General features: G+C 44.1%; 1 protein-coding gene across 7 annotated transcripts in view; it reads right to left on the reverse strand.

Annotated features, from left to right (window-relative positions):
- tbck (TBC1 domain containing kinase) overlaps window positions 1-24,255 on the reverse strand; it is a 223,106-nt gene that overhangs the window by 171,734 nt on the left and 27,117 nt on the right. For all 7 annotated transcript variants that reach the window (XM_086006990.1, XM_086006962.1, XM_086006942.1 and 4 more), the window contains exons 4-11: window positions 15,701-15,815; window positions 14,500-14,573; window positions 13,255-13,396; window positions 7,211-7,271; window positions 7,069-7,130; window positions 4,603-4,664; window positions 3,528-3,676; window positions 698-836 (exon numbers count right to left, since the gene is read on the reverse strand). In XM_086006990.1, coding sequence (XP_085863116.1) covers window positions 698-836; window positions 3,528-3,676; window positions 4,603-4,664; window positions 7,069-7,130; window positions 7,211-7,271; window positions 13,255-13,396; window positions 14,500-14,573; window positions 15,701-15,815 — 804 coding nt within the window. The remainder of the gene's footprint in view (window positions 1-697; window positions 837-3,527; window positions 3,677-4,602; window positions 4,665-7,068; window positions 7,131-7,210; window positions 7,272-13,254; window positions 13,397-14,499; window positions 14,574-15,700; window positions 15,816-24,255) is intronic.

Genomic DNA, 24,255 nt, shown 5'->3' on the forward strand with positions numbered 1-24,255 from the left:
GTAATGACGGCGAATGCTGGCAGTTTCGCCGTCATTATCCACTGTAAAATCCGGGCCATTATAAATTTATATCCACTGAATGGCACCAGCCAGCTAATTGCCCATTCTACTCCTGTGCCTATGTCCTACCAAAGTCTCCTGCATTCTTTCTCAATTTTTAAATTATAGACAGTATTTCAAAAGTCACTGGACATACCAGCAAGGCGCATTTGATTTTTTTTTTTTTTTTTTTTTTTTAAATAGCAGAATTTCTTTACCTTGGCTACTTGTTCGTGTGAGGATTACTTAAACCATCAGATTAAAGAACCAGTTGGTGATCATCGGTTCATCATCAAACTGCAGTCAGAACTGGGCCATCGAAAGCTCATCGGCCTGAAACATTAACCCTAAGTTTCTCTCTCCACAGATGCTGCCTGACCTGCTGAGTATTTCCAGCATTTTCTGTTATTATTCTAAATTGATTGGAAAGGGCTTTTGGAAATAAAAAAGGACAAACTACTCAGTTTGGTTTACATAATCATCCCAACTCAATAGTCTACGGAAAGGGGCAAAATAAAAGGGAATCTTCTCTGCAGAATCACACTGACCAAATGACGCACCTCACCAGTGATTGCCAGATCAGTTTCTGCCGTAGTATAAAAAGAGCGCTTAACTGACAAACACGACTTGGTAATGCAGGAGCGATCTGTTGACTTACTTTGACAACGTGCAAATTGGCGGTTTGGAGCGAATGATTCCTTTGATTGTAAGTTCCTTCTCCAAGTCCCCTCCGGCCAAACACCACAGATAATAGACTTCATCGACAGATCTTTCCGAAAGATAGTCTTCACCTTCACCTTCAGGAAAAAACCAAAAGGGTAAATAATACTGCACCTGAGGGAAATCTGTCGATTGCAAGTCTTACCAATTTGATAGTTTAAATTTCTATACAACCATCGTGTACAATTCCCTCATTTGCCACTATTTCAATCACCATATGCTCAAAATTGCTGATGACAGAAACTACTTAGATATAATTCTGCATTCTACAGTAACAGCAATAAAGATTTCCACAATATGAAGAGTTAACCATGAAGCTCGGATTTTGGAGGGAACTTTGGGCAGTGTGACGTTTCCGTTACTCACTTTAACCTCGAGATGGATAGATGCCTGGGTTGAAAGGGTTATATTGTGAGGACAGGTGACATAGACTAAGCTCATTTCCCCTCGAGTATAGAAGATTAAGGGGTGATCTAATTTAGGTGTTTAAGATGAATAAAGGATAAGGTAGATAGAAACTATTTCCTCTGATAGGAGAGTCCAGAACAAGGAGGCATAACCTTAAAATTAGAGCCAGGCCGTTCAGGGGTGATGTCAGAAAGCACTGCTTCACACAAAGGGTGGTGGAAATCTGGAACTCTCTCCTTCAAAAAGCTGTTGAGGCTGGATCAAAGGAAAATTTTAAACCCGAGATGGGTAGATTTTTGTTAGGCAAGCGTATTGTGGGTTACGGAACCAAGGTGGGTAGATGGAGTTAAGATGCCATTATCTAATTTAATGGCGGAACAGGTCTGAGGGGCTTAAATGGCCTACTCCTGTTCCGATGTTTCGGCAGCTTCTCCAACCGAGAATGCCAATTTAAGAACACGAGAAAGCACAAAGAAAAAAAGAATACCATTGATCTCACGAAGCCTGTCCCTTCCACAGACCATGTGCGGTTTTCCCTGCGATGGGCTCTGCTCAATGCACTTAGTCACTTTTGGAAAGGTTCTGTAAAATTACATCATTCAAAATTCTAAAAGAAAGCCTACTCAACCATACAATTTCACTGGCGGGAGTGTCGCTAACCAGAAGACACAGATTTTAGATCATTGGCAACAAAAAAAAGAGTGCAGATGAGGAGAGATCTTTTTATGCAGCGAGTTGTTACGATCTGGAATGCACCGTCTGAAAGGGTGGTGGAAACAGATTCAATAGTAACTTTCAAAAGGGAATTGGACAAAAAGCTGCAGGGCTATGAGGAAAGAGCAGGGTAGTGGGACTAGTTGGATATTTCTTTCAAAGAGCTGGCACAGGCACGATGGCCGAATGGCCTCCTTCTGTGCTGTAAGATTCTACGACGTACCTTATCCATCATTGATTGGTTACTTGCTGTGGCATACAATAGCATGTTTGGCTCATCTAGCTTATCCTTTCACAAACCTACAACTTCAAATAGTGCTCGGGATTAACCTTCTCCACTCCATTTAGTATCAAATGCCTCCTTTTTCACAGATCACAGAAATCACAGAAACCCCACAGTGCAGATAGAGGCCATTTCGGCCCGTAACCCCACGTATTTAATCCCCCTAACACTAAGGGTCAATTTATCATAGCCAATCAACCTAACCCGCACATCTTTAGACTGTGGGAGGAAACCGGAGCACCCGGAGGAAACCCACGCAAACACGGGGAGAATGTGCAAACTCCACACAGACAGTCACCCGAGGCCAGATTCGAACCCAGGTCCCTGGCGCTGTGAGGCAACAGTGCTAACCACTATGCCACCGTGCTGAATTTCCTCAGAACTGGTGATGAAAGGTCACGACCTGAAGTGTTAACCCTATCTCCGTCTCTCCAAAGATGCTGCCCGACCTGCTGAATATTTCCAGCATTTTCTGTTTTTATCTCAAAAGTCTCTGTACTGACAATAAACCTGACGTTTGCAAGAAAGCATCAAACAAAACAAGTCTATTATTTTCAATACAGAATGGGGAAAGTATTTTGAATAAAAAGTCCACCCTCAACTTTTCTTCCCCCTTGGGCATCAACTTTCCTAGTAAGACCAGGCTAATACTGTGATGAAGAAAGGTGGAGTATAATGCTGTAGACGCTGTTCAGTTACAAATACGCAGCACCTTGGCTTGAGAATCACATCCCATCTACTCTGGGCAATGGAGTGGTAAGCATGACTAGAGAACTTGATACAAATGGAGGTATGCTCAGGAAACATCAGTCCTGTTACTCTCACCAACTTAAGTGACAGAATGCCGCTAGGCAGCTGCAGGGAAAAGTAACCTGCTTTCAGTACAGTCCATAGTTGTGTAAAGCAGTGTGCTTGAGAAGGGTGATCTGTTCAGTTCTGGAGTCCAGTTTCCACAACAACATGGAGATGTCACCAGACTGTCAATGCTCTACAAGGCAACTGGAGCAGCACCGCAAGGGTCAATGGCACTTAACCCAGAGTGCTATGTTTATGTCAAGAAGGCAAGAACTACTGCACACGCACTTCAAAAATGTGGAGCTCTCACCCAGACAGAGTCACTGCCTCAAAGTTTTCCTTCAGCTGTAACCACACTTAATGAACCAGGGATACTGAAGCATGCATTGACATTGTGGGTAGTGTTTTGGTACCCAGTACAAAACTTCAACGTTTTTTATGTGCTCCCAGCAGTAGAGTTCTGAGATACGTCTGTGTTACAGGTGTCTCTGGTTGCATCCCAATACACACCGCCCAAATTGGCCAACACAGAACTTCGGTAGAAAAATACTTTCCAAAGTTTCATTACCTTTACAGAATGTCCCCAAGTCCTCAGGGATGATTAGATCAGCACAGCGCAGAGAGGATGAAAAGAGGCCGTCAGGTTTGCGGAATGGTTTGTACAAAGCAGAAACTTCACTGAATAAACTGTCTTGCAGCAGTTCAGCTGGAGTGGGCCTACCATACAAACAGATTCCAAAACACATCGACATTACTCCCAACAGGAACACAATAAGTGAATGATAACACTGGTGATGGGCAGTTCTCTCACCCAAGTATTTCATTAGCCGAGGGAAGGTATAGTTTGGAGAATCTTCCACCGTAGATGGACATTTTATAAAAGTGCTACAATAAATTAAGCAGCAGACAAACTTTAAAAAGTACTTTTGTTGATCCCACTTTGGAGTAGTACGTGGCTTCACTGACTGGGAGTTCTCGTCCCACAATTTACCACGTAGGGTAACCCTGATCTCAGCCTGGATAGAGAAATGCCGACTGGAGGGGACAAAAAAGCAATCAAAATTTGAAGGGCCCGTCTTTCCAGGTTCCACCTGTGGCTGATCAGAGACATTGGAAAAAGTCGAGAAGAGGTGACTTGCAATTCAGCCGCCATCCTCTGAAAATTATTTGCATTCAAATTCATAAACATTAGAAGAGACCATTTCTGCAAGATACGAATTGCGTACATTCAAACTAGCTCTGAACGGCACAGAGTAAAGCCGTCCCCAATTGCTCGTCTCACTTTAGAGAGAGGGAACCTGTGTGGGAAATGGAAAATATCTGGTGCAGCAACGAGATGCTCTTCGAAGATTGTAGCCAAGGCTCACAATCGGGTAGAGTAGTAGAGGACGTTTCATACTGCAACTAACCATCTGACCTGGGATGCTGGGTACCCGGAATAGGAAAACATCCTCTTTCCCAGCACCAAAGTCACCCACCTTGATGAGCACCAATTCGACAAAAAAAAACATTTACCCAAGGATAAATGTGCACAGCAAATGAGAATAATCGTGGAAAAGCTAGTCTCGTTTTATTTTAGCTTTGAGAGAATTCATCTGGATTCAACATTTTGAAATTTGCTTTGAAGCTGTGAAGACACTTACCTTTTGGACGGATGGAAGGTCAGGCATTTTTTCAACAGCGTTAGAACATCTTTGGGTAAATCCTTTGACAAGATGGAACAGCAGTTAGATTTACCAACAGGTACACAAAGGGCAAATCAAATCCATATTTGGAAATAAATAAGCCAGTATCTTCATTTCATGGAATTGGAGAAATAAGAATTTGCCATTTCTACATTTATCATTGTTGCAAATTTCAGGTCTCCCTGATATATACTCTCGGGTATAGATAGTGGTGTTGGTCAGTCCCATGAGCCGTCAGTGTCTTACATTTAGGCATGCGTCCCTACGGCCCAATATCTTATTATACAATGGTGTAACCCGGGGGTGTAACAATGGACCCCCTGCGATCTAAACTGGGTATCGTGTGGACCCCCTGCGATCTAAACTGGGTATCGTGTCTTTGATGCTTAACCTCATGTCTCTTTCTCCAGTCTTTCAGTAGGTGGATTGAAAAACACTTTAGGAGCCACAGTCTCAGAATAAGGGGTCGGCCATTTAGGACTGAGATGAGGAGAAATTTCTTCACTCAGAGGGTGGTGAATCTTTTGAATTCTCTACCCCTAAGGGAATCAAGGGATATGGGGAATGTGCGGGAAAGTGGAGTTGAGGGAAAAGATCAGCCATGATCTTAGTAAATAGCAGAGCAGGCTCGAAGGGCCTACTCCTGTTCCTATTTCTTATGTGAGACAAGGGCAGGTACAGATTGTCGAACTGATTTACTTTACAAACAGCAAGTGCTATAGAGCAACAGGTGTAAACAAAACCTCACCTATTTCTCTCAATTTTCAATACTCTCCTTGAAAAATAATAAGCCAAGTGCCCTGCCTTTTTTGTAGGTTAACCAACTTGTTTTTGAATTACCTTTCTTTCTCGACAGCTTTGAGCTAGAACAGCTGACCACCTGCACTTTAGCTTCCATCTCCAGGCCCAAGGCCTGTACCTAGCAGGCTCCGGTTTTAAAAACTTGACCGATTTCCTATCTGTCACTTTGTCTTTTTCCCTGCGTTTCAGCAAGTGGGCGGGCTGTCCCTGTGACTTCCTCCCCGTTCAGTGATTCACCAATTGTTCTGTTAATAACACCAGCTAGCTTTACTCGGGGTGTGAGTTTCAAAAAATATCTCTGCTATTCTCTAAATGAATAGGGTCCCTCCTGGCTTACTGAGTTTGGGAAGAGTTGGTTGACTCTCACTGTCTCAGTTTGAAGTAGAGAGTGAGCCGCATTAGCACCCATCTGTTTAACACGCATCTTCAACGCCTGGCCCAATAACACCTCATCTGCCTCACTAACTATACAGCCTGTGGCTTTTTAAAACGCAACACTTAAACATAATTCATTCCCAAATCCGTTCCGTGAAAGAAACGTGAGGATCGTTTTAATTGCATTAATGACTTTTGCCATTTTCGCACTCTGGAATGGTTACATTTTCACCCCATGAAAACAGGAAGAACGAACGAACTTGTGTTTATATAGTGCCTCAGGATCTCTCAAAGCATTGTTGACTGCTGCTCTGCATTGGTTGGACATGTTTAACGTTGAGTCTACAAAAACTCCTAGGTCTCTTTCACCTTCATCCTTAGCCATTTCCAACGCATTCATGGTGTGCATTTGTCAACTATTTTTCCCTACCTCTGGAAAAAGTTTACATTTGTCTGCATTAAAATTTATTCTGCCCAAATACATATCTTATCCAACTCATCCTGTAATTTCTGAGCTTCCTCTTCCAATTCTATTGCCTCTGCTAGTCTGGTATCATCTACAAATTTGACCATTTTGCATGAGTTTCTGAATCTATTTATGTAAATTATACAAACAGCAGTACTCCCAACAGTAAAGCCCTGAGGCTCCCCACTCCAACGTATCTCCTCTAAATATGTACTCCTGGTTTGCTACCCTTCAGTAAGTTTCTAAACCCTTCCCAAGACATCCCGAATCTCCAGAACTTTGAGTTTAATAGCCTTTCACGTGGAACTTTGTTGAAAGCCTTTTGAAAGTCAAGGTGCACCAGGCAGGATAGTTGGGGTAGAGAGAAGGATGGGGTTAGGGCGCTCCTTGAAAGGAGAAAGCGACGGGTGCTTCAAAGGGCCTTTTGGAGAATGCCAAAAGAGGCACAAAGGTAGCTGTGGGCTGATACAAGAGGGATTCACACCTAGGACAGTGGCAGGAGTAGGAAGGCAAAGGAGTGGTGAATAGTTGGGATATGGACTGGGGGGAGACAAAATACCCATGAGGGGAGAAATGAAAGGTGGCATGACTACGTGGCAGGAAGGGGAGGAGGCAGGAGAAGAAGAACCCTAGAGGAAAAAACAATTAGGAATATTGGACTGAGGTCCAGTCTCTCCATCATTTTATGACACTGTCGTCATGACATTGTACAATTAGCTAAACAAAAACATACATCAATATTTAGGTTGCCATCATTACAAAAAGTAAAGTGAATAGCAAACCATGGTAATCTCTAAGCAGCCGTGCTCTTCTGATATTACGGTCAAGATGTCATCCACGCAATCTGCAAAACAAACCAGGAATAAGTACAGGCTAGAGAAACACAATCATCATCAACACAAAGTATCACAAAAAGCAGCTTACCTAGATTTAGGATAAATTTTAGCCTTTCAGAAATGTCCACGTTCTGGAGCAGTTTATGACCCTGAATAAAACAAATAAGCAATCGGGTTTTTCAGTGCGTCCGGTCTTGGAATCCATTTTCAGTAGATTTGTTAAATACAAGACATCTGGATAGAACTGTCCAGTTGATAAAGACAAAGAGGTTCAGCCAATAGTTTTTTTTTCTCTAACATGGACTCCCGGTTGATTCATTTTAATTTATTGCTAGTGTTGCACCACACACATGGTTTGATTTCATTGGCCATAGCAAGTATAGCAAATTGTCAGGGCAGAATGCAGGAGACTTTGATAGAAACAGGCATATTAGCAGGATAGGCAGATGCAGTTTAATGCAGAGAAATTTATAACATATTACAAAATCTTTGTCTGTGCACACTTCCAGTCAACTTTTTTCAAAAATAATGGAAACTACTTATGTAAACTTGATGACACACTAATCGCACTATCCCACCCGTGGTGACACGGCAGCTTCTCCCGACGGGAGGGTGCAATTTCAGCGTGACAAGTTTACATAGTTCCCAGTATAAATATGGACATAGGAATTTACAATTTAATATAAAAATAAGGACAGAATGTACGACAGAATAAATGGGGACTAAATTGCATATGCAGACCCGGATCCAATTATTCCCTGCTGTCTAACCACTCTTCGCCTGAACGCGACACTTGGTCTTGTCTCCTGTGTGTAATGCTATGGGAGGATCAACTAGTGTGTAATACATTTGGGAAAAGAAAGAAAATATAACCTATTTTAAGATTGGAGGGAAAGAGAGATCTCGGGGGTGCAGCTGCATTTGAAGGTGGCATTGCAGGTAGAAAAGGCCTTGAAAAAGGCAAATGGCATTCTGCATTTTATAAATAGGGGCACTGAAAACAAAAGCACGTTGAATACAAAAGCAAGGAAGTGATGTTGAATTTATACAAATTCTAGGCACTCCATCATAGGAAAGATATTAAGGCCTTGGAAAGGATACAGAAAAGATCCATTGGAACAGTACAGTACTAGGAATGCGGTTATACAGGTACACTATCCCTTATCCGAAAGCCTTGGGACCAGCTGAGTTTCGGTTTTTGGAATTTTTCAGATTTCAGAAGGTATTATTATAAGACTGGGAAATTTGTATTTAATATAAATTTTAAAAGTTCAGGCTACCTCTTGCGACTGTTCCGTGTCTCATTCCCCTTCCTGCTTCTCTGGAAAGCCGGATATCGGCTGACTCCCACTAAGCTGGCCCGCAAATCAGGTCGGGTGGCGGGGGGGGGGGGGGAGGGGGAGAAAAGAATATCAGACGGGCCGCGGTTCAGGTCGGGGGGGGGGGGGGAAGAAAAGAATATCGGACAGGCCGCGGTTCGGGTCGGGAGAAAAGAATATCGGACGGGTCGGGGGTCAGGTCGGGTCGGGGGGTGGGGGAGAAAAGAATAAAAGAATATCGGACGGGCCGCGGGTCGGGTCGGGGGGAGAAAAGAATATCGGACGGGCTGCTGCAGCTATCGGACTGGCCGCTGTATTGTTGGGGTCACTCTCCCGGTACCTCCTTCACACTGCCCGGCTCGGCCTGCAATCTCCTACCCAGGAGGGAACTCTGTGACCCTCTGCCCTGCTCAGCGTAAGTCGTGCGCCACTCTGGTCATGTCGTGCGCACGACTTACGCTGAACGAAAAAACTTTCGGTTTTTAGAGGTTTTCGGAAGTTCGGATAAAGGATAGTCTACCTGTAGTTATGAAGAAAGGGTCAAATATTGTGCATTTTATTTTCCTCGATCAGAGAAGGTTAAGCAAGAATCCAACAGAGGTTTTCGAGATTATGAAAGGTTCTGAGAGGGTAAACATCAACTTTCATTTATATAGCACCTTTAACACAGAAAAACATCCCACGGTCACAGAAACAATTAGAAATTAATAAATGATAAGCAAAGAAGGGGATATTAGGAGCAGTTACTAAAAGCTTGATCAGAGGTGGATTTTAGGAAGGAGCGGTTACTAAAAGCTTGATCAAAGAGGTGGATTTTAGGAAGGGTCATAGGAGGAGTGGGAGGTGAAGGGGTTTATGGAGGGAATTACAGAGCATGGAGCCTAGGCATCAAACAGCACGACCACCAATGGTGCGGCAAAGGGAGGCATGGATGCACGAAAGGCCAGAGTAGGAGGAACAGAGAGGTTTTGGTGGGGGGTGCGGGGGGGGGGGGGGGAAAAAGAGGGCAGAAGGTTTGTACAGTTGGAGGAAGTTAGAGATAGGGAGGGGTGGGGCCATGAAGGGATTTAAATACGAGGATAACAATTTTAAATTGAAGAGGTTGTGGGATCGGGAGCCAATGCAGGTCAGCGAGGACAAGGGTGACGGGGTGAGTGGGACTTGCTGCAGGATAGGGTAAGGGCAGCAGAGTTTTGGATGAGCTGATAATCATGGAGGATGGATGACCAACCAGGAGAGCATTGAAAAGGAGTGCGAATTGGACAACAAGGATTTCAGCGGCAGATGGGCTGAGGCAGGATCAGAGACAGGCGATGCTACTAAGGTGGAAGTAGGTGGTCTTAGTGTTGGAAAAGATATGGGGTCGTAAGCTCACCACGGGGTTGAATAGGCTGCCAATAGTCTGGTTCAGCTGGAGACAGTAGCTGGGGAGGGGGATGGAATCGGTGGCAAGAGTATGAAGACAGTGGCTTCAGTCTTCACAATGTTTAACTGAAGGAAATTGCAGTTCATCCAAGACTTGTTGTCAGACAGACAGAGGGAATGGAGATCTAGAGGTAGAGCAATGATAAACAGAAGAAAGTCATTTCCATTATTTGAAGAATTGGTAACATAGGGGCATAGATTCCAAATGATCAGTGGAAGAACAAAGGGAGGGAGGGGTTAGAAGAAATGTTTCATTGAAAGGGCTAGTAGGAAACGCTTTACCAGAAGTGGCTATTGAGGCAAAGACCATTAATGCACAATATTTGACCCTTCATAACTATATCGTGATACATTAGGGGATTGGATAAGTATTTGAAAGGGAAAGGATACAAAAGTACATTGGGAAAGGGCAGGGGAAATGGTGTTAAGAGTAGGTCATAAAAACAGAAAATGCTGGAAATACTCAGCACGTCAGGCAGCATCTGTGGAGAGAGAAACAAAGTTAACGAGTCAGCTTGATGACCCTTTCATCAGAATTGATGATTTCTAGCATCCGTAGTATTTTGCTTTTGTATTGCAGTAGGTAACTCCAGTTGAAGAGCCAGCACTGGGATAAGAAGATGAACAGCTTGCTCCCGTGCAGCAACTTCATTAAAAAGCCCTGTGGGGGGGGGGGGGGGGGAAATGAGAGGGTTGTCCTATGAGGAGAGATTGAGTAGATTGGGCCTATACTCTCTGGGGTTTAGAAGAATGAGAGGTGATTTCATTGAAACATATAAGATTCTGAGGGAGATTGACAGGGTAGATGCTGAGAGGTTGTTTCTCCTGGCTGGAGAGTCTAGAACTAAGGGGCATAGCCTCAGGATAAGGGGTCGGCCATTTAAGACCAAGATGAGGAGGAATTTCTTCACTCAGGAGGGTTGTGACTCTGGAATTCTCTGCCCCAGAGGGCTGTACATGCTGAGTCGTTGAGTATATTCAAGGCTGAGATCGATAGATTTTTGGACTCTAGGGGGAATCAAGGGATATGGGGATCGGGCGGGAAAGTGGAGCCGAGGTCAAAGATCAGCCATGATCTTATTGAATGGCGGAGCAGGCTCGAGGGGCCGAACGGCCGACTCCTGCTCCTATTTTTTATGTTCTTAGCATTAATGTGTATACAATTAAAAAAAATATACAATAGCAATTATCAAAAAAATGCAGAAAACAGAGGAGAGATAGTGACTGTAGCATTGACAAACCTCAGACCCAACCGTCTTGGGCTGGTATACCACATGTGGTTAGAATATATCATCCATGTCACGACTGTTTCCATCACTAATTGTCTGTAATCTTTACCACATGGCTGTTCAGTTGTCTCGGTTACTTTCTTTTAAGAGTAAAGGCTTCTGTTTCATATTGTTATTGTTTTTGACTGTAATTTGGCATTTGTTCAGAATCCTTTTCTATAATCTACATCCAAGCCTCAATTCTGTCACCATGGTTACATGAGGGGGTTAACAAAACGAAACTAATGAGCAAAGGATGATGATTGCAAGTACTCCAAATGTTTTATGAATTAAATGTGTATTTATTTTCCTCTTGGATCATTAGATACGGGAGACAGTTCTGATACCTCGAGACAAGAGATTAACTTTTGGCAAAGGAAAAAAAAAAATGTTTCTATCTGTATATATTGCCAAGATAAAAATGTTCTTTTTTGCCCCCTTGAAGAAACTTCCCATCTGCAAATTGTATTATCCTAATTCTGTGCCAGCAACACTGTTCCGCAGTTGAACTGGAATCAGATTTCACTCTATGCCTCTGAAACAGAAAGAGCAAACTTGCATTTATTTATCGCCTTTCACATCCTCAGGGTGTCCTAAAGCCAATGAGATACTTTTGAACGATAGCAAAATACTGCAGATGCTGGAAATCCGAAATAACAGAAAATGCTGGAAAAACTCAGCAGGCCAGGCAACATCCGTGGAGAGAAAATAGAGTCAACGTTTCGGGTCACAACCCTTTGTCAAGACTGAAGAAGCACAGGAAATGAAATAGATTAAAAGGCCAGTATGGGGGCTGGGAGAGAACAAAAGAGAAGTGAAGAGCCATTAAGAGGTATTCAAAACGAGACGAGATGGTGATAGGACTAGTGGAGACAAAAGACGGCTCTAGGTTAGGTGTGAAATGCGCTGGCAGAATGGGAGACAGCTGCCATGTGGGAGAGGAAAAAAAGGGGGGGGGGGGAAAGGGCCAAAACACAGAGGTGGATAAAAAATATAAGTAAAAATGTAATAGGGGCTGAGGTTATGATCTGAAATTGTTGAACTCGATAGGCTGTAAAGTGCCTAATCGGAAGATGAGGTGCTGTTCCTCGAGCTTACACTGAGCTTCCGTGGAACAATGCAAGAGCCCGAGTACAGTGAGGTCTGAGTGGGAATTGGGCGGTGAATTAAAATGACAGGCGACCGGAAGCTCACGGTCATCCTTACGGACTGAACGGAGGTGTTCCGCAAAGCGGTCACCCAATCTGCGTTCGGTCTCCCCAATGTAGAGGAGACCGCTTTTGAAGTTCAGTCACTGTCGTTGTCTGGTCGCCAATTTGCACACTGCAAGGTTCCCACAAAGTGCATTGAGGTAAATGACCAGTTGTTTTAATGGTGTTACACAGGATTACATAGAAATTCATAGAAATTCATACACAGAAACATCCGTTTGGCCCAGACAACTTACCTGGCTTTTGAAATCAAACCAGGTTTGAGACTGGAACAGAAAATGCTGGCAAAAGTGCAGAGGGTCGACCAGCGCCGAAAGAAGACAGAACAGCTCAACATGGAGTGGCGGACCCCAACCACCCTCCACCCACCAATGTGTTCTGATGGAGGGTCTCTCCCCACCCCCTTCCCCCATTCAAAATGCCAATTGCCTTTCAGCCACCACCACCAACCGCCACCCCACCCCCCCCCAACCTCCTCTTTTGGTTGTATTTGTGCACCAAGATCAGCATCCAGAATGGCAAAAGGATGGTATTCCCACTCAGCTGAATAGCAGCTGGCTGGCTGCACACAGCCCTGCCAGACCGGTCAGGGCTGCGGGTGCATGGGATAAAGGCTGGTTTCTCAAGTGGGGGGTTTTTGGACGAATAATGGAAGATTATTTTGGATACAATGTTCTTCCCCTTTAACAAAGAAAAAAAATCAGTAAATTAGTAACTTAAAAAAACACGTGTATCCCCTTCCAGAATACGCACCAGGGCAGTGTATGTCATTTTATGCCTTTATCTGCCTCAGTGACCGATTAGGTTTAAATACTCCTGTTTAGTGTAAAATCCGCACCAGTAAAACTCTTTCCGTCACACCGTACCATTAGTTCACATACAGATAGAAGAGCTGGTTCTGCAACATACCACACAAAGTTCAAAGAGTATCGCACCAAGAGACCACACATCGACTTTGGGACCTGAGGGTGATGATCTCTCGCTCTGAGTGTGATCGGTGGGCTTCACCATTCCCTGGGCAATGACCTCGGGTGCCAAGTACGAAGGATACCTAAACACAACCCCATAAATACACATTAGCCGACAGCTTAACTACACCGGTAGGGTCGGCTAGCAGCCCACTAGCCCGAAGGCACTAAAGGCTTTTTTTTTTTTTTTAATTTAAGCGGGGTCAAAACAGCTGCTTACAAATGTAAACAGCTTGTTAAATTTATTTCAAATTGGCCCAATCGCTGAGCAGGTATTTTTTTTATATACCCGGACGTTTTATATTACAGTGAGTCGGATTCCTTTCTTCAGATCATGGTCCATTTAGCCCCACCTTGACCAGGTGCTCAGTGATGACCTTAAACCAGATGTTCAGTAATAATGTGAACATTGGCAGGATGTGTGTAGTGCACCGGTTCAGGCACACATTTCACCCCAACGTGATTTGCAGGCTCAATTGCCAGGAGCTGATGGCTTTGCAATAATCCGGCTGTGTATCTATCGCCCGCCTCAGCCCGCCTGCTGCTGAAAGCCTCTTCCATACCTTTCGCATTTCATTTCAAGACTTGCATTTCTAGCGCCTTTCACAACCTCAGGACGTCACAAAGCACTTTACCGCCAATTAAGTACCGTTGACGTGTAGTCACCGTCGTAATGTGGGAAACGCGGCCACCAATCTGCGCACAGCAAGCTCACACAAACAGAAATGAGATAACGGCCAAATAATCTGTTTGAATAATGTTGGTTGAGGGATAAATATTGGCCCCAGGACACTGGGGAGATCTTCCCTGCTCTTCTTTGAAATAGTGGCCGTGGGATCTTTTAGGTCCACTTGAGGGGACAGACGGGGCTTCGGTTTAACGTCTCATCCGAAAGACGCCGCCTCCGACAGTGCAGCGCTCCCTCAGCACTGCACTTAAATGTCAGCCTGGATTATGTGCTCAAATCTCTGGAATGGGACCGGACAACCATTCTGACTCAGAGGCGAGAATGCTGCCAACTGAGCCACAGCTGACACCTAATTCAACATTTTGTTGTCGACGCTGCTGAAACAGAATTCCTTCATTCCTTTCACTCTCAAAAGAAAAAAAAAAGTCTGTACTGCTCCAATTACAGACGCACTCACGACACCAGTCACATTCTTCCGAGTTCTCGGTGAGTCCTTACCCAATAGGGAAGTCAACATCAGCATTGTAACCAGTCATGTGATACAGACCAAACTTAGCCAACTTAATGTGACCCTGTAATCATAAAAAAAAAACTTATTAAAACCAAGTGCTCTGCCTGAATACTAGACGGAATATAAACCAAATCACCTGTCCAAAACCTTTTAACCAAGAAATGAAACCAACAATCTGTCCGTGGCATGGAGCTACCTGTCCGTGGCATGGAGCTACCTGTCCGTGGCATGGAGCTACCTGTCCGTGGCATGGAGCTACCTGTCCGTGGCATGGAGCTACCTGTCCGTGGCATGGAGCTACCTACTACCGGACATGACTTGGCATCAACTAGATTATCCCCTTTAGCAGATAAGAAGTATTCAATGCAAAGGACTGATTCTGCTCTTAATAGTGTACTACCGTTACAAGCGCTTCTAGGATTGGTTAGATCCAGGTCTGCATAATATACTTCCGAATTTGTCATTCACATTTGTAGGGAAAGAAATAGTCTACTCAAGTCATTTAACACTCATTGGGCCTCGATATAGTACCTGTTGGGAATAAGGGGGAAAAAAATTGATGTATAAAAATAATTGGGCCCATCCACTTGTCGCTCAAGCGCCATTTTCTGCAATCCAATTGAACATCTTCAAGGGCGAAACTTAATAATGTTGTTCATCTAAACCTTGGGCACTGCCTGTAACTGCCACCCTAACCTGCCACCTTGGGCTGCATCAGATCTCACTCTCTGGATTCAGGCCATTCCAGGTCCAGCCAGTCAAGCATTTGTTCCTGAGCCTCAAGGCACCCTAGAACCTGCTGTCCAGCCGTGGATAGTTCCAGAACCTGCTGTCCAGCCGTGGATAGTTCCAGAGCCTGCTGCCCAGCCGTGGATCGTTCCAGAACCTGCTGCCCGGCCGTGGATCGTTCCAGAACCTGCTGCCCAGCCGTGGATCGTTCCAGAACCTGCTGTCCAGCCACGGACAGCTCCAGAACCTGCTGTCCAGCCGTGGATAGTTCCAAAGAGGTAATGGAACACAATTTCCTTTTCATTACATTAACTAACATCAAACCATCAGCCACAAGTATGCTGGTCATTAGTAGCTCCAACTGAGCATTAAAGAGTTCATCTTTCAATCAATAACTAATACTGGATATACTACAAGTTTATGAAGCACTATATTCTACATAAAAGGAGATTGCCTTACCTCACAATCCAGAAGAATATTGTGTGGTGCAAGCGCTCGGTGAACCAGCCTGTGTTTGTTCATATATTCCAGCCCTTCTAACACCTCGAAGGCTATTTGTAACACCCTTCCAGGGCTGAAAGATATTTAGAAAAAGAGTCAAAAGTAGTATAATTACATTTTCAAAAACGTCTTTTTTCTCCAATCTTTAGCTGGATTTATAAATTCACAACTAGTTAAAATAAATCATTTAAGGAGCTGCAAGTATCTCTGCCAGTTGGGCTTCTTGCCTCAAGATGGCATTTATATCCTGTGTTCCTGGTTTGGGAGATGGGGAACATTTAGATTCTTCAGCTCAAGAGAACACACACATTGAAGGGTTTCAAACAGTTATTTCATTCCTTAGTATGGGCATCCTATAAAGTGCCGAGAACTTAATTTGTAAAGAGACTGAAACTGGACTCTCCGTCACTGCTCAAAGTCTGACAAGTTACTGAAGAAAATGTAATTAATTTTCTGTAAGATACTTTAACTGTACTGGGCAACAGCTGATGTCATGTCAACTTAACAGTTACTGTGAAGGCCAACCATTAATGTTCGATAGGGTGTGACATGAATCAGTCATTCATGAAAGAAAGACTTATGAAATAATACTGAGCGGCCTACGGGTGGCGCTGTCCAGGGAGAGTATAAATACTCGGGCACGGGCCCAGCTTGCGCAGGACATTCTTACCAGGGACTAGTGAAGGACACAACTAGACCTCCATGTTGTAAAACAGTTGATTAAAGCTTTGTTTAACGCTTAGACCAAGTGCCTAGTAGTTTTCTTACGTCAGGGTGGATGGGGCAAAACTGCTTCCAGTTGTGGGTGAGTCAAGAACAAGGAGGCATAAATATAAACGTAGTCACCAACAGATCAAATAAAGAATTCAGGAGGAATTTCTTTACACAGAGAGTGGTGAGAATGTGGGACTCGCTGCTGCATTGGCGTGGCTGAATGCACTTAAGGGGAGGCTCGATGTATACATGAGGGAGAAGGGAATAGAGGGATACGGGGGCAGGGAGGGAAGAAGTAATTCGAATGGGTAGAGGTTAGTGTGGAGTATAAACACCAGCATAGACGTGTTGGGCCGAATGGCAGAGACATTGTGAAATCTCTTCATACCAGCATTCAACCTGTTGGACGTTGTTATAAATATATTTTTTTAATACATTGAGGGGATGTGGCGTGATTGGCAGCGCCAGCATTTATTGCCTTGCGAGAAGGTGGTGGTGGGTCACCTTATACAACTGAGTGGCTTGCTCGGCCATTTCAGAGGGCAGTTAAGAGTCAACCACATTGCTGTGGGTCTGGAGTCACATATAGGCCAGACCGGGTAAGGGACAGCAGATTTCCTGGTTTTCCATGAGTGAACCAGATGGTGACTGACGTAAGAAAACTACTAGGCACTTGGTCAGAGTATTAAACAAGGCTTTAATCGACTGTTTCACAACAAGGAAGTCTAGTTATCCTTCACTAGTTCCTGTTTACAAAATGTCCCTGAGCAAGCTGGGCCCGTGCCCGAGTATTTATACTCTCCCTGGACAGCGCCACCAGCAGGCCGCCCAGTATATTTCATAAGTCATTTCTACATGAATGGCACGATTTATGACAGTGACTGTAGCTTTTTATTCCAGATTTATTTGATTTATTGTGGTTGGATTTGAACTCATATCTCCAGATCATTAGTCCAGGCCTCTGGATTACTAGTCCAGTAACATAACCACTATGCTACCATACCCCTAAAGTGTACTCTCCATGTATTCCCATGTGCAGAGATTATATACTGTCAGTACTATCATGGTTTTGTTGTGGGGCTAGGTGATGCAGTGGAAACACGATCCAAGTGGGGAAAATGCAAAGCAGATTTCCCCACTGCGGAGACCAAACCCCTAAACTTCTAAATGATACCCTGAAGAATATACTAGCCGTGACATAAAAACGAGAACACTCACCGAGCACGAGTTAAGGGAGTCTGGATAATCAGCAGCCCTGGTACTTGTACTTAGTGAGAGTCAAGCACTCAACTATCACAGATATTGTCACTGAAGAATTACAAGCTGCACTAACTAATGCAAAATCCGTCCGCTTTAGATTAAGCAACAGAAGCAGGAGCATATTTATAAACTACTTCCAACTTGACAGGGCACTACTGATGTTCGAATCACTTAGTTTTACTATATGGCCCTCTGCAATTCTATCAGTTTCTCCACACCTCCCCAACACGTTTCTCAAAGCCATTACACAATAGCCCGGAATTTGCGGTCAGTGGTGAAGCAAAGGCGTTCGCCTCTGGCCTCGAAATACACTTCGCGTAAGGATCTCGCGATCCCAGAGTCGAGAACTTCGGCTTTTCTGACATTCGATTCAAATCAACGCAGTATATAGTGGGGATCCCCTTGTGCGAGCTGCCGTGACGTCAGCAAGCTGCCTGAGCAGCCAATCAAAAACGCAGAATTCTCACAGAGAACAGGCAAACCAGGAAGTGGGTAAGCTCTTAAAAATTCTAACTTCTTAATAATGTTAGTGAGAGCAAATCAAAGATTGGGGCTCTCACATGGGGAAAAGGCAAGCTTGAAATGAAGATGAAAAAACTTGTAAAAAAAAATGAAAACATTTTCATAAAACACAAGAAAATGTGCATATTTATACACAATTTCATATACTTTTCCAGGAGGAAAAGTTTTTCATACCTTCTCCTACAGGGTTCATAACTTTGGCATGTGGTCCATCGCCTCTGATTACAGCGTTAATTTTTTTTGCAGGTTTAATTTTTTTTTACATGGCCATTGCAACAAGTGCAGTTACACAATATTACCACCAGATGGAGTGCGAGTACACCATTGAACACAGCAGCATCGTTAATTGTGAAGCATTGGTAAGAAATAGCAAGATAAAATATATTTAAAACACACACACACCACAGCCAAATTTTCTGGAGAAAAGCAGAGGAATCATTAACAACATATGCATTTACACAGAACACAGTGTGACATCAAGTGTTATGATCAGTCTTTCACACAACTGTCTGGAGTATTGTACGCCAGGGATTAATCAGCCATCTTAAGGACTGCTAATCACACACAGGCACGTCTATAGCAAACAGTATTAGCCCGATTGATCAAAGGTGGCAGGGGAGAGCGAAAGGGAGAGAGAGAGATAATCAAAACCTTTGATTTCCAGTTATCATTAACATATCTGCTCACCACTCACACACTATTCCTTGTTTATCTACGATTGTGTGTCTCAGGGCATATTTTACATTTCTTACTTTTTCCAAAGATTACAATTTTACTTGCTCCAGTTTGATGATCCTATAGAAAGCTATGTTTAGACAAAAGATTTTTCCAAACATTAACCAAACGTGTCCAAACCAGTGCAATTGTGTGCATGTATATTTAATGGTCTGGAATTTGCGGTCAGCGGCGAATCATTACATTTTGCACTGGAACATGGGGTAATTGGAAATCCATTTGGTGCAGCGCCTTCTACAGGGGAGCTGGGACCTGTATGAAGCAACTGTGTATCTTCTTAACCAATCAGATTGAAGAATTCTTAAATGAGCAGCGCAAAGTCTAAACCAGGGAGTGCAAGTTAGAATAACATTTTATAACGTTAACCCCGATTAGTCCTGAACCTGGAGTATAACATTTAAATGCTTGCATTTATATAGCGACTTTCACCACTTCAGATTGTCCCAAAGCGCTTTACAGCCATTGAAGTGCTTTTGAAGTGTAGTCACTTTTGTAATGTAGGAAACATGGCAGCCAATTTGCACACCACAAGATGATAACCAGATTTTCTGTTTCTTTTTTTTTTTTTTTTTAAGGTTGAGGGATAAATATTGGCCAGAACATCGGGGAGAACTCCCCTGCTCTTCTTTGAAAGAGTGCCACAGGATCTTTTACATCCACCTGAGGGGGGCAGACGGGGCCTCAGTTTAATGTCTCATCTGAAAGACGGCACCTCCGACAGTGCAGCACTCCCTCAGTACCACACTGGAGTGCCAGTCTAGATTTTGTGCGCAAGTCTCTGGAGCGAGACTTTTAACCCACAACCTTCTAACTTAGGCGAGTGTGCTACCACTAAGCCATGGTTGACACCTTACCGCGGTTTATAGGTAGCACATTGCAGTAATACAGTAGTATAAACTTTAGCCAACATCTTATTCGTAATAAAAGATAGATTTCACAGATATAGTACTATAATTATACTACTTGTTTAACACGAAAGTAACATTAGTCCTTCCCAAAAAACCTCATGTATCCCAGTTTTTTGAAAATGTCTTTTGCTCACTGGCAGTGACCAGATGCACTGCAGTGGTCCTGTATATTCCTATGTCCTGTCCACGATGGACCTGTCGCTCTTGCTGAGGCAGTTTGTGCTGCAGCACTGCCCCACCCAGGCACCTTTTTCTTTTCTGAAGTTTCTTTTTCCGCTGCTCATCCCTCGCAGTGGTTATCTGAGAGTTTTCTGACAGCCTGTCGCAGTATATCCAGGTATGGCAGACCCACAAGAGCTGGATGAAATATACAATTCCCATGATTTTAGTGTCAGCCGTGGCTCAGTGGGCAGCACTCTCGCCTCTGAGCCTGAAGGTTGTGGGTTCAAGCCCCACTCCAGAGAATCGAGCACAAAAATCTAGGCCGACACTGCCAGTGCAGCACTGTCGGAGGTGCGGTCTTTCAGACGAGATATTAAACTGAGGCCCCGTCTGCCCTCACAGGTGAATGTAAAAGATCCCGCGGCACTATTCTGAAGAGAAGCAGGCGAGTTCTCTCCGGTGTCTTGGCCAATATTTATCCCTCAATCAACATCATCAAAAAACAGATTATTTGGTCATTATCACATTGCTATTTGTGAAAGTTTGCTGTGCGTAAATTGGCTGCCGCGTTTCCTACATTACAAGTGACTACACTTCAAAATTACTTACATAAGAACATAAGAAGTAGGAGCAGGAGTAGGCCTTACGGCCCCTCGGGCCTGCTCCGCCATTCAATAGGATCATGGCTGATCCGAATCTAGACTCACGTCCACTTCCCTGCCCGCTCCCCGTAACCCCTAATTCCCTTATCTGCTAGGAAACTGTCTATCTCCATTTTAAATTTATTTACTGTCGCAGCTTCCACAGCTCTCTGGGGTAGCAAATTCCATAGATTTACTACCCTCTGAGTGAAGAAGTTTCTCCTCATCTCAGTTTTGAAAGGGCAGCCCCTTATTCTAAGATTATGCCCCCTAGTTCTAGTCTCACCCATCAGTGGAAACATCCTCACCGCATCCACCCGATCAAGCCCCCTCACAATCTTCTATGTTTCGATAAGATCGCCTCTCATTCTTCTGAACGCCAATGAGTAGAGTCCCAACCTACTCAACCTTTCCTCATAAGTCAACCCCCTCATCTCCGGAATCAACCGAGTGAACCTTCTCTGAACCGCCTCGAGCGCAAGTACATCTTTTCATTGGCTGCAAACCGCTTTGGGACTTTCTGAGGCCGTGAGCAGTGCTATAGAAATACAAGTCTTTCTTTCTTTTCTTTCCGATTTATCTCACTCACACAAACACACATTCATGTGGAAATCAGCAGCACCCTGACCCAGGTAAAATTTTCAACTCGAGCGCCAGACAGAAGAACAGGCCTATCCGAGGGAAATTTCTAGCCGCCTTTTGACATTAAACAACTAATTTTCTGTGTAAGTTTAGTGATTTTTTTTTCCAAAACACAGACTTATTGAATTTAAGTTTCTAAACTGAAGTTCAAGCAGGATATTCGCTCATTTTTTATTCAAACATACTTTGTAGACTGAAGTAAATATCCCACCAGTCAAAATGCTTTAAAGCAACACAGCGTCGGAAAATAAATCAAAAACAGCCACTTTCAGAAGGTGTTTATTATAACTGGAAGGAATTTAATAATATTGCCCACTCTTTGTACTCCCTTAGCCTACTGTGTTTCATTAAACACTTTATCTCCCTGCTGCACTTTATTTGATGTACTCTTCACTTTGAAATCATATTGGCTACTTCTGGCACAGATATCCATTACCTCCCACTGATCAACAAAAGTTCCACATTTACCATTCATAACTGCAGTCATTTGCATGGTGTCTGTCTCTTCCCTACATCTGCAGAAATTTATGTCACATGCAAACACAGGCATTCCACTGTAAATCCTTTCATTAAACATCATTTACATTATGAACTGAATGACATACATTCTAGGACCAGTCCCTGGGGGCGGGGGGGGTCTCAGCTGGTCAAAGATGCAGAGTTATTGAGGAGTTCATATTATACAGAACGGCTTTAAATAGGAGATGCCATGGCACTGGAGGCAACTCAAAAAGCTGCACAAGTGCAGTCGCTTAAAAGTCACTTGTTTTCTGGCTGCAGGCTTTCCTTGATTGCTGGGCGGACTGGCATTGTCGAACCATGCGGGTGGACAGAACGTCACCTACCCATGGCCAGTGCTGGCAGCTGGTGCATACAGACGGACGCGGCATCTGCCGGACCGTATGGGTGGACAGAACCTCACCTGCACACAGCCGGGGCTGGTACATACAGGCGGGCATGGCATTGTCGGACCATGCGGGTGGACAGAACGTCACCTGCCCATGGCCGGTGCTGGGGCTGGTACATACAGGCGAAATCGGCACCTGTCGGACTGTACGGGTGGACAGAACTTCACCTGCACACAGCCGATGCTGGCAGCTGGTGCACAAAGACGGACGCGGCATTGCCGGATCGTACGGGTGGGTAGAACGCTCCACCATGCCATGGCTGATACTGGTACATAGAGATGGACGTGACACTGCTGGCCTGTACAGATGGGCACAGCGCTCCGCCATGCTACGGCCGGCGCTAGCAGCCATCTACGTAGATGCACATAGAAACATAGAAGATAGGAGCAGGAGTAGGCCATTCGGCCCCTCGAGCCTACTCCGCCATTCAATGAGATCATGGCTGATCATCCAAACTCAGTACCCTGTCCCTGCCTTCTTCCCATATCCCTTTAGCCTTAAGAAATATATCTAACTCCTTCTTGAATATATTTAATGAATTGGCCTCAACTGCCTTCTGTGGTAGAGAATTCCACAGGTTCACCACTCTCTGGGTGAAGAAATTCCTCCTCATCGCTGTCCTAAATGGCTTACCTCTTATCCTGACTGTGCCCCCTGGTTCTGGACTCCCCGCCATCGGGAACATCCTTCCTGCATCTAGTCTGTCTAGTCCTGTTAGAATTTTATAAGTTTCAATGCGATCCCCTCTCATTCTTCTAAACTCCAGCGAGTATAAGCCCAATCGACCCAATCTCTCCTCATACGTCATTCCTGCCATCCCAGGTATCAGTCTGCATCAGCTCTGCTGCAGGGAAAGAAACGCTCCTTAAACGTGCTCTTCCTGTCGCCTCATTTGCGTTACAGCACAGAGGTAGGGTCTTCGAGCAGACATTGAACCTATAAAATTACCACCACTGATAACCTCTCGTGAGTTTTAGCCAACGACCCTGCATCATGCCTGCCAGGTACATTTTATTCCCCACTAATACTGGAGACTTGGGTGGTTTCACATTGCTTCTGTAGTTCAGGTTGGTCAAACTGGTACCCTAATCCCAATGGAGGAATCTTTAACTCACCTTTTCACACATGTAAACAAGGGTGGGGTGGGGAGGAGGTCGGTGACAGATGCTCTTCTTCCACAACCCGAACTTCAAAAGCAGCAAATAATAAAAGCATCTTTAGATGTGTCGTCCAGAGGCAATGGGCTACAAGAGCACCGTTGAGAGGACTTTCTGACCTGGAATCATTGACAGGCTGGCAAACAGGTATTTTGATTAACCACGTGATGGTAATGGTGCTTCGCTTCAAAGGAATCTCAGGCATTGACTATACTTATCCTAGAGTTATAACAAGGAGTAACCTTTATACAGCGATTTTGGGCTACGCAGCAGGCTGTTAAATTGCATCACGTTAACATCCCAGGCCTTTGGGATATTGATATGTGAGACTTTGCACAAAACGTCTTAAGAACACATCTACCTGGCAAAAGTATCTTTTTGGGCTGTGAAGGGGAAGCATTTCAGAATCTCTCTCTCAAAAAAGTGTTTCCGAAGCTTTTGGAGAGAAGTTGCTTCCTGATATCGTGCGTGATCAGGCTTTTCTACCTCTACAACAAGTGGAACCATTCTTTTGACCCAATATTAATACAGTGGGAAACAGAGTATTATCAGGGAATGTGTTAGCCATTACAATTTGACTGGGCACAATGAACCAAAAATGTGATCTTTTTCATTCAAAATGTAAAGGCCGATAACTGCACCTTTTATATCTGATAATAACAAGGTACATGCGATGATAGTAAGTAACAGTTTAAAAAAGTAACCTGCAAAAATAATGGAAGATATAGCGCGCACAAATCACATACATTACAGGAGTCAGCTCAAGCTGAAATATAAAATCCCGACTCTGGCTATCAGTTCACCTCCCAGGAAGACAACGGGTCAGAATTTACTGCCAAAGTAACGGTGAGACTAACGGTGCTC

This window comes from Somniosus microcephalus, chromosome 2 (genome assembly GCF_052327205.1).
Source record: "Somniosus microcephalus isolate GS21.2 chromosome 2, FLI_Smic_1.0, whole genome shotgun sequence".
Classification (NCBI taxonomy): domain Eukaryota; kingdom Metazoa; phylum Chordata; class Chondrichthyes; order Squaliformes; family Somniosidae; genus Somniosus; species Somniosus microcephalus.